This window comes from Dicentrarchus labrax, unplaced genomic scaffold (genome assembly GCF_905237075.1).
Source record: "Dicentrarchus labrax unplaced genomic scaffold, dlabrax2021, whole genome shotgun sequence".
Lineage (NCBI taxonomy): Eukaryota > Metazoa > Chordata > Actinopteri > Moronidae > Dicentrarchus > Dicentrarchus labrax.
Window position 1 is genome coordinate 18,105,122 of NW_026136719.1, and position 16,007 is coordinate 18,121,128.

The 16,007-nt window shown below is 38.3% G+C and overlaps 2 protein-coding genes across 2 annotated transcripts in view; one reads left to right on the top strand and one right to left on the bottom strand.

Annotated features, from left to right (window-relative positions):
- adam10a (ADAM metallopeptidase domain 10a) overlaps positions 1 to 4,289 on the top strand; it is a 26,664-nt gene extending 22,375 nt beyond the window's left edge. The window contains exons 13-16 of the mRNA XM_051378961.1: positions 13 to 124; positions 235 to 455; positions 578 to 704; positions 1,258 to 4,289. Coding sequence (XP_051234921.1) covers positions 13 to 124; positions 235 to 455; positions 578 to 704; positions 1,258 to 1,376 — 579 coding nt within the window. The 3' untranslated portion in view covers positions 1,377 to 4,289. The remainder of the gene's footprint in view (positions 1 to 12; positions 125 to 234; positions 456 to 577; positions 705 to 1,257) is intronic.
- Positions 4,290 to 4,778: 489 nt separating this feature from the next.
- Positions 4,779 to 14,163, bottom strand: lipca (lipase, hepatic a). Its single transcript, XM_051378962.1, has 9 exons — positions 13,896 to 14,163; positions 11,303 to 11,478; positions 10,756 to 10,935; positions 10,550 to 10,667; positions 10,174 to 10,407; positions 8,468 to 8,710; positions 7,131 to 7,245; positions 6,495 to 6,713; positions 4,779 to 5,518 (listed from the first exon to the last, which is right to left on the bottom strand). The coding sequence occupies exons 1-9, from the start codon at positions 13,975 to 13,977 to the stop codon at positions 5,395 to 5,397; spliced, it is 1,491 nt and encodes a 496-aa protein (XP_051234922.1). The 5' UTR covers positions 13,978 to 14,163; the 3' UTR covers positions 4,779 to 5,394.
- Positions 14,164 to 16,007: the final 1,844 nt, after the last annotated feature.

Consider the following 16,007-nt stretch of genomic DNA (forward strand, 5'->3'; position numbering starts at 1 on the left):
TTTTTAAATAAGGTATGTTCCGGTTCCATTTGCGAGAAGTACGGTCTGGAGGTATGCACCTGTGCCAGCGAAGAAGGCAAGGATGAGGCAGCTGAGCTGTGCCACGTGTGCTGCATGGAGAAAAGTGAGTGGCAGTTGGCTGTTAGTTTTACTTCCTGTTCTTAGTTGTGTCATCTTGAGGCTAAAGGACTGAGTAATTGTTTCAATGGTCACTCCTTCTCCTTCTGCCCTCAGTGAACCCCAGCACCTGCAGCAGCTCAGGCTCGGAAAAATGGGCCATGTTCTTCAACAAGAAGGTCACGACGCTGCAGCCCGGCTCACCCTGCAATGATTTTAAGGGCTACTGTGATGTGTTCATGAGGTGTCGTCTTGTGGATGCAGACGGGCCTCTGGCAAGGCTTAAAAAAGCCATCTTCAATGCAGAACTCTATGAGAATATTGCAGAGTGGATAGTGGTGAGTGTCCCAGTACAGGAAATGCTGCAACTCTCCCTCCAGTGGAGCCATCACTAAAGATCTGTCAACACAATGACACAAACGATATTCATATGTCCTTTAATATATCTTCTCTTATCCAGGCTCACTGGTGGGCAGTGCTGTTGATGGGCATCGCTCTTATTATGCTAATGGCTGGCTTCATCAAGATCTGCAGCGTCCACACCCCCAGCAGCAACCCAAAACTGCCCCCACCAAAGCCACTGCCAGGTACAGTACAACATATATCTTTATATTTACATGTACGTTCACATTTACCCACAGTATATCAAGAGATTTACATGTTGATTAGGGTTCAGCGAATACTCTGCTGAAATGAGTATCTGGTACAGATTAAGTACTTTTTACGAGTGTGAGGGTCATCAGAGTAGAATGTGTCCATATACATACACCAAGTTTCATAAAAAAAACATGTCAAATAGTTCTCTTAAAACATTGCTCTGTGGCTGTTCTGTACAGATATTGATGTACTTGCTCATCCCTAATGTTAATGCACTTTGTTATAAGATACTACGACTAAGAAGTGTTTAAGTGTGAATAATGACCTGTTGGCTAAGATAACATTTGTTAGAATAGTGAGGCAGGTGTTGTTACTGTGTCTTATCGGGAAAGCTGGAGATCTAGCTGCTAAAGCAATTTACGTGTTATTGCTATGTTTCTAATCTTTTGCTGTGGGCACCTTTCTGATGGTGCAGAAAAGCAGCAGCTTTTAGTGTTCATTATCCTTTGTTATGGCATTCACTGAGATGTCGATGTCCTGTAGGTACACTGAAAAGGAGAAGACAGCAGCAGCAGCAGCAGCAGGCAAACCCACAACAACAGGCCACGCGGTACCACCGTCAGCAAAGAGAGAACTATCAAATGGGACAGATGAGACGCTGAGACACTGGTCTGCTCTTTGCCTTGGTTCTTCCTAGTGCCTACAATGGGAGCACTTCACTCCAAAGAGTTACCTTTACCACATATTGCAAAATTCAAAGAACTTGCAACTGGATTGATTTCACTGGACAAAGCCTGAATGAGTTTTTTTTTTGGGCCTAACAAACTCGCCTCTGCTCTGAGAAATCAGATTAGCAGTGGTTCACACAGCTTTTATAGGAAATAAATAACTTTTCCAAGGAGGAGAAATTCACTGATCTCTGTTATGCGGTCTTAATCTCATTTTGTTTCTGTGAATGCTTTTTTTCTTTTTTTTTTTAGCAGAAAATGGAGGAGAGAGAAGAAGCTTTCACCTTCTTCTGTCCTCCATCTGTGCAACCTTTTTCCTTTCCTGTTCTTCCTCTCTGAAGTGCTGCCATCATCAGCACGATAGCAGCACTGCAAGTCACAGTTTTTTTGCTGCCAATCACAAACAGCATTGAGATGTGTTTTTTTGCCAATGTAATTAGATTGTTTTAAATCAAACTTCCATCAAAAATTGAAGCTTTTTATTTCTAAAGCGTACATGTTCTTTCAGTGTGCAGTTGTGCAGATGTTACAGTAGTTTTTTTTTTGTTTCAAATGAAATTGATTTTCTGTATGATAAAGATTATTTACTCTTTTAATTCACTTTCTCAGGATTAATAAAACAACCGCAAACATTGAGTGGAAAAGATGGCTGCCTGTGTATTTCAGGGTAAATCCCTCCTGGCTGAAGCCTCTACAGAAGGGTTCACGTTAGCTGCAGAGGACGGTTGTATGAAAAGAATGTAGATAAATGAGCTTAATAAGATTACGCTGTCAGACGGAGGGCTGTAGAGGGGAGATTGATTATCTGGATATGTATATTTCATGTTGTTATGTGGTTTTGCAGCTGCGTTTACATAAATGTATAGTCTGGGGCTGAAATGAATGGTGAGAGAATAGCTTTTTATCAACCTGATTGTATCACACTTTTATTCTGTCGTGGCTGTTTTACCCTGGCTCATTGCTTTGGCACTGATTTGTGACACATTTGTAAAACGACCATTTTGAGCTGCAGATGAGTGCGTTCTTACATTCAGAATGAGACATGTTGAAAGCATAAAGGAGAATGTGTTAAAACTCAACTCTGGGGACAAAGCATCCTACATATATAAGTCGTTACTACAGAAATGTGTCCTGGTGTTATTGTCCCACGTTTTCACCTTTTGAATTTCACACACTGGTAGTTGTTTAAGAAATCTGTTGAAACCACTCAAAAGCCGTTAGATCTTCTGGGCCTCTGTAGCCAGATGAGCGTTTCTGGTTTAAATGTGATTGTAAATTTAGCTTTTATTGATTTTACTTGCAGTTCAGATTATTTGTATATGTGGAGGAATTGAATCAATTGAGGGAAAACTAGAGCTTCTAATTTTATTGTTGCTTTGTTGCTGCTGTTAACAGACATTTACCAGAGCGAACAATCACTTTCCGCCATCCACCGCTGTTCTGTCCTTTTATTTTCCTACTGATTGTGATTTTCTCAAGGAACTTTGTTACCCTTGTTGCACCCTCTTGGTTTGTGTAATTGCATTAAAAACGTGCCTACTCAGAGCAGTGTGACTGAAGTTGGTGTGCTGTGTCAGTGATCTTCACCAAGGCTGAAACCATGCATGAGGTTGCAGTTTATCCAGACTGGACTGCTGAAATTAAGGAATTGTATTGGAAATGATGTTGTTTAGTGCTTGGCAGTGTATGATAATCATAGGAAATGTAAGTTTTTTTATATACAAATATATTGACCAACACATGAAAACTTTCATATTATAATCTAAATTTTTTTTCAGATTTCTGAGAGATTATAATTAGTACTATATTTACATTATATAATATAATAATATTGCCCAGCTCTAGTTTGTTTTATCTTTAGTTTTCAGTTGTCTCCAGCCAGATTAAACGTGGGTCAACAGGATGGATGAAAGTGCAGAATGAGAGTTGAGTTATATATATTTGTGTATGTGTATGTATGTGTATATATATATATATATATATATATATATATATATAGATATGTATAGTTTATTAAAATTACTTTAGGAGGGAACAGCTCGGTTGAGAAAGGAGGGACTGTCTTTTTCTTACCCTTGCAAAAGAGTTGTATCAAGCGCAGCTGCAGCTCAGCATTGTTTTTCTGTGCAAGGCGTGAGGATGTTGCGTTATCGAACTGACCGATTCTATGCAGAGTATCACAGCTCAACAGCGAACAAGTTAGCCTCTTCACAGAGAAATGCCTTCAATGTTCGCTCCTGTAAGGGTACATGGAAAATTCTATTGCGTTTTCATATAGTTGCTCATGTCGATGTGCTATGGCGAAATTTATGAACAGACAACAAAATGCAATCTTCTGTGGCTTCTTCTACTGATTATGTTTGTCTATTTGGTGCTACAGGTAGTGTTTTTTTTCTTGGGTCAGAGCTTAAAGTATATTTTTAATTATCTTTGGCAAATTTAAAAGCTTTTGTGTGTTTGTGAGACCTGCTTTGCTGAATCATCCTTATCTTTTTTTTTTTGTTGATATGGTAAGATGTGGACAATAGTGGGTGGTTGGGGTTAATAATACTCTCTGGGAATTTTTGTCTTTCTTTCACATGTGTTGCTATGATGAAAATGTGCACTGAAGTGTAATTGATGTAAACCGAGAATCCAAAATGGTATAGATTCAGTACTACTGTCTGATTTTAATGTGTCCTGTGTTTTATACAGTGTATTCAATGGTCTTTTTGTTTTTATTTACCCTTTTTGTTGTTTCCCATTCTGCTTACTTTGGAATTTTGACTAAATTTGCAAAGGCATTGTGCAAAAATATAATTTCTTTTGAACTACTTGAAATGCATTAATAAACCAGAATTGATCAAGTGTTTGTTTTCACTGTTTATACTACTTTATGCTATTATGTACAATTATTTTTTGTTATTACACCATAAAAGTTAGACATCCAGGGCAGTGATGATAGCTGCTTGAGAGCACAGAATTCAGCTGCCCTGATGGTCCGAAGTGAGCTAGTGTTCAATGTTTCCTCACAGCTCTCTCGGATTAAACCTGCTTTCAAGTTTACTGCCTTCCATTTAAACTATGTGCCCTCTGGAGCCAGCCCCTGCCTCTGTTTGAGGATTTCTGCCAGATTTCTGTGTTTACTGTTTGAGCTTTGCCCCTCAAGCTGACTACTGTCCGAGCAGTTGGACATTTTAGCTGCTTATTATTTTAATTGTACCATTTACTGTTTCCACACTGCACTAAATTACCAGTGTCGGCTTTCTTGTAGTATATTTTGGAATATTTTTTGATGAGTCTGCTCTCAATACCTGAGCAGTGAATGTAGAAAAGAAAACAGACCGCAAAACAGAGTAGAAAAGGACAGTGCATATTTATTGCTGGTTTGAGTCTGATTAACAGATCGTGTTATTTGGAGTAGTAAAGCAGGTTTTTTTAATGATGAGATTGATCATTTTATAGAGAACACCCAAAAAAGGAACATCCTTTGGAATTAACGTCATCAGAAGGTCACTGACATTGTGTTCACTGTCTGGTTAATATTTGAATTGGCAAACACTCAACTATACCCCGAAAGACATTTGTATGTAGACAGAAATGTAAATCTGGGCTGGTTCTTAAAACTACATTGTGTGATAATTGTCAGATAAAGTGTCTAGTATAAAGATCACATGCAATACTTAATACGTAATACTTAAACTAATAATTTGATCACAAAATCAAACTTAAACATATTTTTTTTAAATTGTAAACACAGTTTACAACAGTTGCTAGTTGTTTTTCTAGCCTCAGCTTCCCAGAATTCAATTCTCCACATTTTGTTCAGTGCGACATCTTTTAGATAATTAATGGATTCTAATTTACTCCCTGAATCTGCACGGTCTTACTTTGAGGAGTTTAGAGAATTTCATCCAGTTGTGAACTTGGAGGCCATCCATCAGAGATCTTCAACCTGAACAGATAAAGGAACCTATACAAGTCTATTGTGCTTTCTTCTCCGCTGTTTTGGTGTGTCTTCTTCACAGCGCACAAACACTTTATCCTGCGACACTTCAACTTGTTGACCATCATTTGTCATGGCACAAAAAGATGTCCTAGAAAACAGAAACAGTGTTGTTAACATGGTGTGTGAAAAGTGGAGTGTAGCAGAGAGCGGCCAGTTCATGTGTGTGGGAAACGATCCACTAGGTGGCATTAAAAGTCTGCGATATAAGGTTTTTTTGCTGTCAAGAGTGGGACACTGCAAAAGGTTACTGTATCTAAAAACAATTACATTTATTCTTTATTGAATGTGTTTATGTGTGTTTTATATAATTAGAAGGATGTATAACTTACAGTGCATGACATATGTGACAGCTACTCTACATGTGAAAATAATACTCAAATAGCAAGAATAATTTTGACACATCTGCTCATCTACTGTAATGAAGTGCAAAGTGAGGTGAGGTACTTCTAATATACTCAACTATTTCCATTTCATGGTACTCTATACTTCTGCTCCACTACATCTTGTAGTAGTAAAATAGTATTTTTTGCTATTTGATAGCGAGTTACTCTGCAGAGAGATTTTTCATACAAAAAGTATGATCAGCCTCTAAAGTATGATGCACATCTTAAACAACAATCTCTTCAATGTAGTTATTAACTACTAAAGGGAAAAAATAAATGATATAACTTATATTTGGTAGATGCCACTCTGATTAATCCAAATAATAACACTTTGGGGAATAAAGCATGGTATGTTGTAGAAGAGTTGTGTGATGTGTTTAATTTTGATAAACTGCTCACACTGGTCTGCACTTTGTTGTGTGTGTATTCTCAAAAAAGAAATTAATAGATTAAACAGTATATAACCAACATTATATACATTATTTTAAATTATTTTAAATTATATATGTGGCACTTTATATACTTACTTTATATACTTTTATAGTTTTATACTTACACCTTTTACCCTGTACAATTTTCAATGTGCTTTTTACTTATAATATAATGGAGTATTTTTAAAGTGAGATATTGCAACTTGAAGACCTTCTTCTACCACTGCTGCCTTGTAAAGTAAAGCGGTACCTTTCCTGCGTCTCGCCTGCTTTGACACTGATCTTGCCCACAGTCAGCAGTGGTTTTCGCTCCCGGCCGCCCCAGGGAATGATAGTCTGCACCCGGTTCCACATGTTCTTCCACAGAGCCGATCCCTCCCAGTGTAATTTGAGCAACATCAGATCCCCTAAGTCTCTGTCCAGGGTGATCAGGAAGGTGAAGGTTTTATTACCTGAAATAGTTTCAGGGCTGTTATATAAAGGAAGACACAAAAACAAGAGGGACAGAGTTAGATTATTACGGCAGGGAACATCCTGCAACAGGCTGTGACATTTCTTTATTACAAAGCAAAGACCCTCTGCTCTGCTGTGATGGTCTACAACTAAAGCAGGACAGCACATGAGATTTCCTCTAAGGCTCTTTGATACACAGAACATGAAGGATAACACAGTTGTCAGAGAATAGATGGTCTTGAGTAAATTATTTACTCCATCATCCCCATTTATAGTTCTCTTTCATGCAGCAGCTCGAGTTGTTTCCATGTGTGTCAGCTGCTCTCCTTAACATGCTTTCTTTCTTCATAGAGCTGAGAGCCCAGCTGCATACTGCATGTGTCAAAGAGTGAGTACACTGAGCACAGATGATGGGAGGTGGTACAGTACTCACACGGTGATGGGGAGGTCGCCACTCTCCTCCTTTGTTCCAGAGAGGGAGATGGTGAGAGAGGGCTCGATCCTCTCCATCTGGTTGACAAACTGGATCCTGAACTGGTAATGATAGACTGCAGAGAGGGAACCAGAAACAGAAGAAGAAGAAAGGAGATGAAGACAAAGAAGCCGTCAAACGCAGAGTTTGTTTTCTGTATATCTTTGGGTTTTGTCAATCTGATGTGTAGTGTGTTTGCAATACTATCAAAAGGCAACAATGTCACATCTTATCATATTATAAATCAAACAGAGTCACTTTAAATTCATAGACCTAATAACACTTTAAATACGTCTGTAAGTAAAAGTCCTGCATTCAATTTTAAGTATTAGCATCAAAATCTTCTTAAAGTACCAAAAATAAAAGCATTCATTATGCAGAATGGCTGAATTATAATTACTGATGCATTCATGTGTACATCACTTTAATGTTTGCAGCTGATAGAAGTGGAGCTCATTTCAATTACTTCATATACAGGTGGATAACTTGTGAACTTAATTATATTATTAGTATTATCTTATCTTGACCTACAATAATACATCATAATTTATTTTCTGATTATATTTTGTATTATCAACCTGGATCTGCAAAGGAACTGGTAAGTTAAGTTATTACATAAACGTAATAAAAGTAGAAGAACATTGTGGAAGAGTGGAAGGTAAAGTATTTCAAAACTGTAGTTAGATACAATACTTTAGTTTCCACCACTGCTGTTCCCTGGTCAGGTCTGTATTACTGAATATCTGATTATCTGCCTCAGTGTCTTCTTTTTTTGAAAGTACACATATTTTTAGTGGCTATATTGTTTTATATTTATCTTATTGTTTGTTAATCCCATAAAAAGACCAACGCCTACAATCTTACTCTGTTTGTAGTTAGCCTGCATCTTGAATTTCCCTCCCTATTTGTTCCTTTTAAAGCTGTAAATCTCATCACAAATATAAATGACTTTTTAGGCTCAGAATTTCCCTGAAGCAGCTGGTCACTGTAGTTTGTAGCAACATTACTCAAACAGGAGAAAATGACGCATTTGTTGGGAACTATTTTTCGTGGCGGATTAAGGTTTGGTGCTCTAGTTGGGAGTATTTATAGCAGCAGGACAGTATATGGACAGTATATGGACAGTATATGTAGGATGACTCAAACTTAACTAAACAGAACATGTCACACTGTGTAGTGACCATTCTGACCTTTTGCATCCATCTCAGCACTGTTAGTCTATAAATGACTATAATGAGTAATGCTATATAAATGTATCTTGAGGCTCTTTGGTTGAAATGATAAGGACAACCACATACGTTTGTACGGCATCCGAGACCGTGTTTTCAGGTAGAGCCTCTTGCTGGTGCCACTGCGAACCTTCTTGATATCGTAGCCCAGTGTGTTGCAGCGATTCTTCCGACAGTCCAGACAGACTCCTTTGTCAAAAGCACCTTTGTCGCTGCACCTGTAGGCCATGCTCTGCTTGTCTTTATTCAGCAGAGAGTCAATGAATAGATGGACAGACCGCTCATGAGCACATTTCACTGTCTGCTCGAAACCTATAGGAGGAAATAACAATGATAAGACCCTGTTTTTTAATCAATAGATCACTTCACACAACAAATTCTCCTGTGGATTCAGAGTCTGTAGATAACCTTAATCGTAGTGTCTGACCATTATTGGTGAATCGATATCATTATCACCAGATCCTGTCATCTATCAGACTGTCCTTCTGTCACATCTCCTAAAAGCGTCTCATTATGTCTGATAATGGTCTGCTCTGAAGGCCTTTTCTCTGAATAGACTCTTGTAGCCTGGAGGCAGCTCAGTTCAGAGGAATGGACAGAGCGGAGGAAGGCACATGTTGCTAATTAACTCCTGAGGATGACAGATGCTTTAATGTGGCTCTCACTGTCATATTATGTGGATGTGTTTGGATTGGGAAGCACCATAAATCCCAGAGCCACTTGTGTTAGACTGGAGGAAATTAAATACATCTGCCCGAACACAGAATGAGGAACTGTCAACAAGCAAAAGATGAATCGGTGCCCAAGATATTCCTTCTTAAACAGAGTTTTGAGGTGGCAAGACCAATTATGAAAAGAAAATACTATGATAGAGCAGAGGAAGAGGCAAACCAGTAAGCGGTTAAGCAGCAGAACACACTGCTCTGATTGGAGTTGTCATTTTCTCCTCAGATGCAGAGTTAGAAATTGCACACAGGGGTACCAGAAAGTAGAATGGCATATCTGTATGTCAGGGAAAAGACTGACTCCTTAAAATAACTCACAGAGCAGGCTGTAGTGGTCTTTGTTCTGGATTTGTTTAGGGCCATTTGTTTCAGAAGATATGTCGAAATGTTGAAATATCTAGGTTTAGTCTCATCACAATGTTTTTGTTGTTTTGTTTAAGGTGGCTTACAAAAATCATTGAAACCTACATGCTCTTCTCAAGACAATCTTCAAATGTTCCCCTCCTTTGTAGATGACTTTCTCTAAGGCCAGAACTGTAACGCTGGATAACAATAAAGATAAGTCAATCATGACATCTACTGGCAAGATTGCCAGGGAATGTTTGAGGATATTCATGGTTCTCGGAAATCGAACCCTGATGTTTTCTGTACCCAAGGACCTTTCTAATGCCACCATCAAATTGTCAGATTTGTACTTGATATATTGCACACAAAAAAATGGCTGACTTTTCATGACACACCCTGACCTCGTTATAGCACCACAAGGTAAAATTTACAGTTTTATGCAAGAAATATCAAAAGCTAATCAATGGAATATGAAATTCTTTGAGCATATTCATGGCCTCCCAAGGATAAGACTTTTCCTCAAGCCTCAACCTCAGGACAAATTTTACATATTTATCCTCAGTCCAGCACTTTAGTATTGTGTGGTGTAATAAACATTACAGTCTGTAGGAGCCACTTGCAAACTGTAGATTGTATGGTTCCCAGAGGACTATATCATATATTAAGTACATATATTTTGGTGTTGTAGTGTGTTCTTTATCGTACCGAGGAGCCCGTACTGGGCTATGTGCTCGTAAATGTTATGCAGATCACATCCTGGTTGGAAGTCTCCTCCATTGGGGTAAAAGTCATAATGTGCTACAGCTTGCTTGATGCCCACACTGAGGCCCATACGTTCATGGGTGAAGGTGTGGATGGCATCCACAAATTCAGCATCATCAGGAGACAGTCTGTCTGTGGGAGACATGCCTTCAAACAGTGGCCCCGCCGGGTCAAGACCTGGACAGATACAATATGCAATAAAGAACCGGTTGGCAGGATACAGAATAGACAAGTTCACTATTCAAACTATCCTTTTGCTAATTATATTTGTTTTGGCCAGTGACTGGAAGTATCACCCTAACCCAGTAGAAGAACTCACCAGTAATTCTTCCAATCTTCTCAGAACCATCCAGATAGCTTCCAGCAAATCCAGAGATGTGAGCGCCAAGGCTGTAGCCAATCAAATGAGCCTTTCTAACTGGGTACTGGTAGTGTACCTGTAGGGGTTTATGACAGGAACATAATTTAATAGGACAACTTAAATCTGGTGCATGCATGGTGTTGAGTAAAGACATTTCCCCTGACCTGAAGTGACTGCAGCAGGTGGGCTATGTCTTTTCCCACAGTGCGGGTGCTCTGTGCTGCTGTGGGGTAGTGCTGGTGAGCCAGGGACAGCCAATCAGTAATCACCACGTTGACGTCTTTTAGATTTGTCTTTAGGGTTGTAGCTAACCTGACCACCCAACTCTCCATCATGCCATCCACCTTAGGAAAAACAAGACTGATGTTAGAAATGTGTTTCTTATTGAAGTGCTGGCATGCTGCTATGCACAGTGTAACTCCTAATTATAATGTTCTCTTATCTAGGAAAGAATCAATGTACACTGGAACCAGTGATCCGATAAGAAGTTAAAATATTGATTAATATGAGTCTCTGCAGACATTTCAGAAAGTCTCTGGATGTTCGCTTCATGTTTTTTTGGTTTCATTATATTTCAAGGTTGTTAACATGATTTATATGTAACGTTTACATCTGAAACTGTGCCAGCAGCAAATCCTCCATATTGGTCTGAGTTCCATGTTTTGTATCCAGTGGCTCAAGTCAGTGAAGTGGAAGAAAAGTTGACCTTACCGACCACCCGTGAGTGATGATGATGAGGGGATTACTGCTGTTGAAGCCACAGGAGGTGAGAGTGTGCAGCTGCAGAGGGTCCAATGCGCAGTTGTCCTCACCTTCTGAAAACAGCCTGAAGACTGAATTGCTGACATGGTCCTTCAGGGCGCCCCTCTGCTCTCTGTCCACTACACCTTGGAAATCAAACAGCAGAACAGTTATCTGTTTGTTCTTCATGATTACTCAGCATGTCAGAACATGCTGTGGTACTGGATATGTTTACTTTGAGGTGAATAAATACAAATAACTTTATTTGTCCATTCAAGGGCAGAAGAAATGTTTTAATGTATGTATTGATACAACTGTCTATCTATGGAAGACCAAAAGATCCTAAGTCGTTATTATGAGAAACTTTCTTGAAATAATCACTCAGTATTTTAGAATAATGAGAAACTTTCTTAATATTTTGACTTACACCATCATAAAGTCGCGTGCACTAGCTTTCTGGTAGGCAAGCATTGTTTTGGAGCACTGATGTGGAACAAGCTGCTTGTATTGTGGTGTCAAGCAAAACTGAGATGTAAGCCTCATGAAGGTATCATGTATCATATGCATACCTCTTATCTGATAGCAATGACAGAAAGCTAGTGCATTATTCTGAGATGCTTTTTTAAAAAATTATTTTTCTATTTTTCATCACATTGGCGGAAATGGGCTTCAGTAATTATCTGAGAGTAAACAGGGAGAAATTCCTATTGAGGCCCATTTGGACTGGTTGACTAATGCCCTTTCAGAAGCACTTTGCTGTGTTTCCAGGTCATGTCAACCTCTTTGGCAGATGCACACAGATAACAGTCCCATCAAGTGAGTCTCTGCCAGACTCTTCTCGTAATTTCTTATATAAACTCCTCCTCCCTTAACATGCTTAAAACCACAGCCCAGAAACCTCAGAAATCTGACTCACAAACTTCATAGATCCTTCTCCAAAGAACTCTATCATTACATTTACTTTATGGTTTGTCATTGATTCATGTCCAGCATATTTATTATTCTAACATTTGAATGTTAATAAAGCTAGAAACCCAGGCGCCTCAACACTCAGTGATACAGTTGCCATCCGATGAGCTCTGGTTGCTGATATGATGAAAACATTACACAGTGAAAGTAATAAATGTAATTATATCTATCATCTATCATCCATGCCTCTGCTCATTAAATCCCACATTTTCCTTGGTGTGTCTCTTTACTGTTATGACTGTTTATCCATATGAACATGGAGAGCAATTAAAAACAGCCCGACTCATTAGTGTGTATCATTGGAGAGTAATTTACAAATCTTAGAGACTGTAATTAGTTTAATATGATTTCTGCAATAATGTTCAGATTGTTTTTATTGTGAGTTTTTTTTTAAACCACTCAAAGAAGGAGACAACGATTGATTATTTAAAAATTATTAAAACACAAAAACACACTATTCAGGAATTTAAGCAAAAAAACCTTTAAATAAAACTGCTTATGACAGCAATATTTCCTTTGTGTGCACAGATTTGAGAGCAGCTGTTTAGTTATTGTATCTGCCATGCTTTCAGCAGCAGCCACCATATTGTGTACTGGTGTAACAATTCATTCACCGTTCACAGTTCAATATAATAGTTAATTACATTTTCAATACAGAATACTGTATGTATGCTGTCCATTGCCATTTGAGTTGTTTGAAAGACTTTAAAAATTCTAAAATCAACATAAAGATAAAGTCTTACCTTTTCTCAAGAGTATAAGCAAAACAATCATACATGAACAAGATTTAAAGAAATCATGAGATATCATCTGAGTTTAACATCAGATTAACTGTTTGATACATGGAGTATTTTGAATCAGTAATATTCAAATGAACAATAAAAGAGATGGCCACTGGAGGCTTCATCTTTACAAACACGTGCTGTGCAGCTGAGCTTTGTTCAAACCCACAGAAGTCTATTTTAAATTCTAGAGGAGGAGAAGATCCTTAAGTTGCCAAAGATGCCTTTAGGGGAAATGTGTGTGTAAAATTATTCACAATACATGTTGGTTATTTCTGTGTGAGGAATTGGTTAAACCAAAAAACACTGATATCTTATTGTAAATACTTTACTCAGTATTATATAGTTTCAGATGAAGAATATGTGATTTTCATAGTATGTTTCTTGCCACTGTAAATTGTAAATTTATTTACATAAACTTCTGAGGAACAATCAAGTTAAAGGCCCAATTTTTAAAGTGCAGTTGGGTGCCCCCTGTTTGCAAACTCTCACCAGGAGCCTGATGTTGATTACATAATTTGTTGCTTCTAAAACATGATTAGACAATATGATTCAGCTGAGTTGGAGGTGTACAATTATGTTATTGTCTTCTATTTTTCATAGTTGTACTCTGATGGCGTCAGTCCAAGTGTTTTCAATCTACTAATCCAATTCTAAGACCACATATAAATATAACCAACCTGTCAACCAATCAGCTATATTCAGGCTTGTTTTTTCATTCATCTATCCATTAATAAAGACAGTTTAACCAATGCAATACATGTCCTTTATCACACTTTTCTGGGATTACTTAAGCATGACATTTCACTCACCTGCTCTGTTTCCCTTGATTTTCTTCGCCTCATTGAGGTGATACGTTAACAGCAAACAGCACAGGACTTTGACCACAGACATAATAATTCCTTTGAACCACCACTTCTCCCACAGATCAGGCTTAAAATCTTTAGTGGGGGAAATGCAAGTAATGTCGAGTCTGAAGGTGAGATCCTTTTGTCTGTGGGTGCAGAAGCTCTTTTATAGCCTCCTTACTGTCCTGGGAGCGAAACACATTGTACTGTACTGTACAGAGACAGAGGGGACACCAGGAGTAGTGCTTTATGGATAAGGGGGATTTGGTTCTATCCTGATTGGCTGAGGCCTGGGCCTTGTAGATCGAACGCATTGTGAAAGAGCAGAGGCATGAATAGGGAGGGGATCTGGTATGTGCTGACAGTGACTGAGAGGTAGAAATGACCTCAGACCCTTCATTTAGACAATTTCCATGTCACATCAACAGAAGCAAAAATGTCCTTTATGTAGTTTGTGCAGAACTATGACTACTACAGAAACTTTAGTGTGTGGGCAATTCAAGAAATCAAAGAAATAAATGATTAATTTCCCTTTATTGCTGCAATACATGTTTGAACAGTTGAAAAGAAGCATGTCATGTACCCACAGTCTGACAACAGATTGTGTCCACAGATCATCTTTTTTTATGTCAATAATCCAACAAACTCAATTATTTTCACAATAAATTCAACATGCTGTTTGAGGACATTCTTGATCAAATTTAATGCTACGTGTACTATCTGCTTTTCCCTGGACTGTTCTCAAGTGTGGGTTTGTCTGAAGTAAATGGTGTGTGTACACAAACAAGGTTAATGGTCATGAAATGGTCATGGAGACCCTCACATACTGATGAGTCTGGTTCTTTTTTTTTAACTCTTCAACATCACTGAATTGAAATGAAATCTTCAATATTCTGTCTTTCTAAATAAATATACTATCAATCAATATTTTTCATTTTATTACTTACAATAAAATGATAGGAGGGGTAACAGAAACACAACTACAAATAAATGCTAATGTAGCTGAATGTAGGTAAGTATTTCTCCCCAACTTGCTGTATCAAACTTTATTAGCCATTATGTTTTGGTTATTATGTGTTATTATGTTATTATGTTTTCTGTATTTCATAAAATCTCAATTTGAGGTCTGATCCGTCAATAGTTTCTGAGACTCTTTGGAAATTCAAATACAGTCACTGATTGCATGTGGTTCCATTATTTGATGCTGAACTATTATTATTATTATTAAATCAAGTCAGGCTGCACCACTGGATGATTATGTGTACTCAACGCAACTTCATTATTATTATTTCAGTAACGGAGACCATACCAATGAGGATAAGGAATTAGAATGGTTTATTGCACATAATTGATGAAGCTGAACCAATATGATAAACTGTAGGAGGGATGAAGGGATAGGGAAAGAGTTGCGGGATGAAGGTTGAGGGTCGAGGGTCATGGGATGAAGGGGTATGGGAAGGAAGGGTAAGGGATGAATGGATGGGGGAGAAAGCAGGTTTGTGGACAGATGGACGGATGGATGGATGGATGGATGGATGGATATGGGTGGATGGAGGAGGTTGGGCGAGATGACGGGAGGGAACCGGGTGGGTGTTGAGACTCTGAGTGGGGGAGCCGTCTCTTCTTATCTCTCATTTAAAGCCCCAGTGGTTCCTGTATTTGAATAATAAAGAGAGAGGAAAAAGAAAGGGTTGGGGGGGGGTTTATGGTTAAGGTGTGCTTAAGTACTTTTTGTGCAGAAATGAGATGAGGTGTGGTCTTTGTTCCCGAACCTAGTTGTACAACTTAATTTTATCCAGTGGCTTTAAATGCACATCATCATATCTAAACAGGCATATTCAGTATTGGAAGTATTTATATAACATATCAGTAGAGAACTGTGTGCCAAGTCTCAAATCAGGTCAGCATTCACACACATATAAACACACAGATACATAGTTCCTGTAGTTCAGGCTTCAGTGAGTGTCCTCTTCTGTCAGCTACGTTAAGACTGAACATTTCAAACTATTAACATGGATGTTTCAGTCCAGCAGCAAAATAGTTAAAGTCACAGTTTGTCTAATGTGTGATGCCATA